Source organism: Gavialis gangeticus, unplaced genomic scaffold (assembly GCF_001723915.1).
Source record: "Gavialis gangeticus isolate Ggan-Ray unplaced genomic scaffold, GavGan_comp1, whole genome shotgun sequence".
In the NCBI taxonomy this organism is placed as follows: Eukaryota; Metazoa; Chordata; order Crocodylia; family Gavialidae; genus Gavialis; species Gavialis gangeticus.
This window is the reverse complement of record NW_017728998.1, coordinates 38,078,838-38,079,490: the sequence shown is the minus strand read 5'-3', so window position 1 is coordinate 38,079,490 and position 653 is coordinate 38,078,838. Positions and strand designations below refer to the sequence as shown.

Here is a 653-nt window from a genome sequence, read left to right as displayed (position 1 = left end):
TTAAATACAAAAGAGCTACATTAAATATACAGAATCCGATTCAGTACAAATCTTTCCTCCTGCGTGCGTGCGTGCGTGCGTGTGTGGGGGATCTGCTGCTGCTCTTAAGACATGAGTGAGTCTTTTCTACTCCGCCACTTCCAAGAAGCTAAGAGAAAACTTTTGAATGAAGGGGGGGGGGGGGATTATTTGTGCCGCTGCTGTTGGTTGTTTGCTTGGTTGCGTTGTCTTTCTCGGTAGTGGAAAAATAACTGCCAAAGCAATTTATTTTTTTAATAAATTAAAAAAAAAAACCCCAACGCGAGTTCCCTCAAGGGAGAACAAGGCGGTATTAAATGTTGGACATACCTTTCTTCAGCTCATAGGGCGAGTCTTTGCAAAGATCTACTTGGGACTGGCTCCTGAGCATTTTAGTTTCTTTAGCCAAGGTCTCTGCTCGGTTTAAGACAGTCTGGTTTAATCCATTGAAATGCGTGCCGGGGGCCGCCGCCGCGTTGCTCCCGGGGTGGCTGTGGAGGGCCCCGAAAGTGCCGTAGTTCGTGTAGCCCGGGTAGAAGGGGGCCGTGTAGTAGAGGGGCCGCGAGAGCACTGCGCTGCTGGGGAAGGGGCACTGCGCGGGCGGCGAGCGCGCGGGGGACCGCGAGGCGCCGCCG

The 653-nt window shown here is 52.2% G+C and overlaps 1 protein-coding gene across 1 annotated transcript in view; it reads right to left on the bottom strand.

Moving 5' to 3' along the window:
* Positions 1-653, bottom strand: part of IRX5 (iroquois homeobox 5) — a 21,192-nt gene that overhangs the window by 18,053 nt on the left and 2,486 nt on the right. The window contains 1 exon segment of the mRNA XM_019505290.1: positions 349-648. Coding sequence (XP_019360835.1) covers positions 349-648 — 300 coding nt within the window.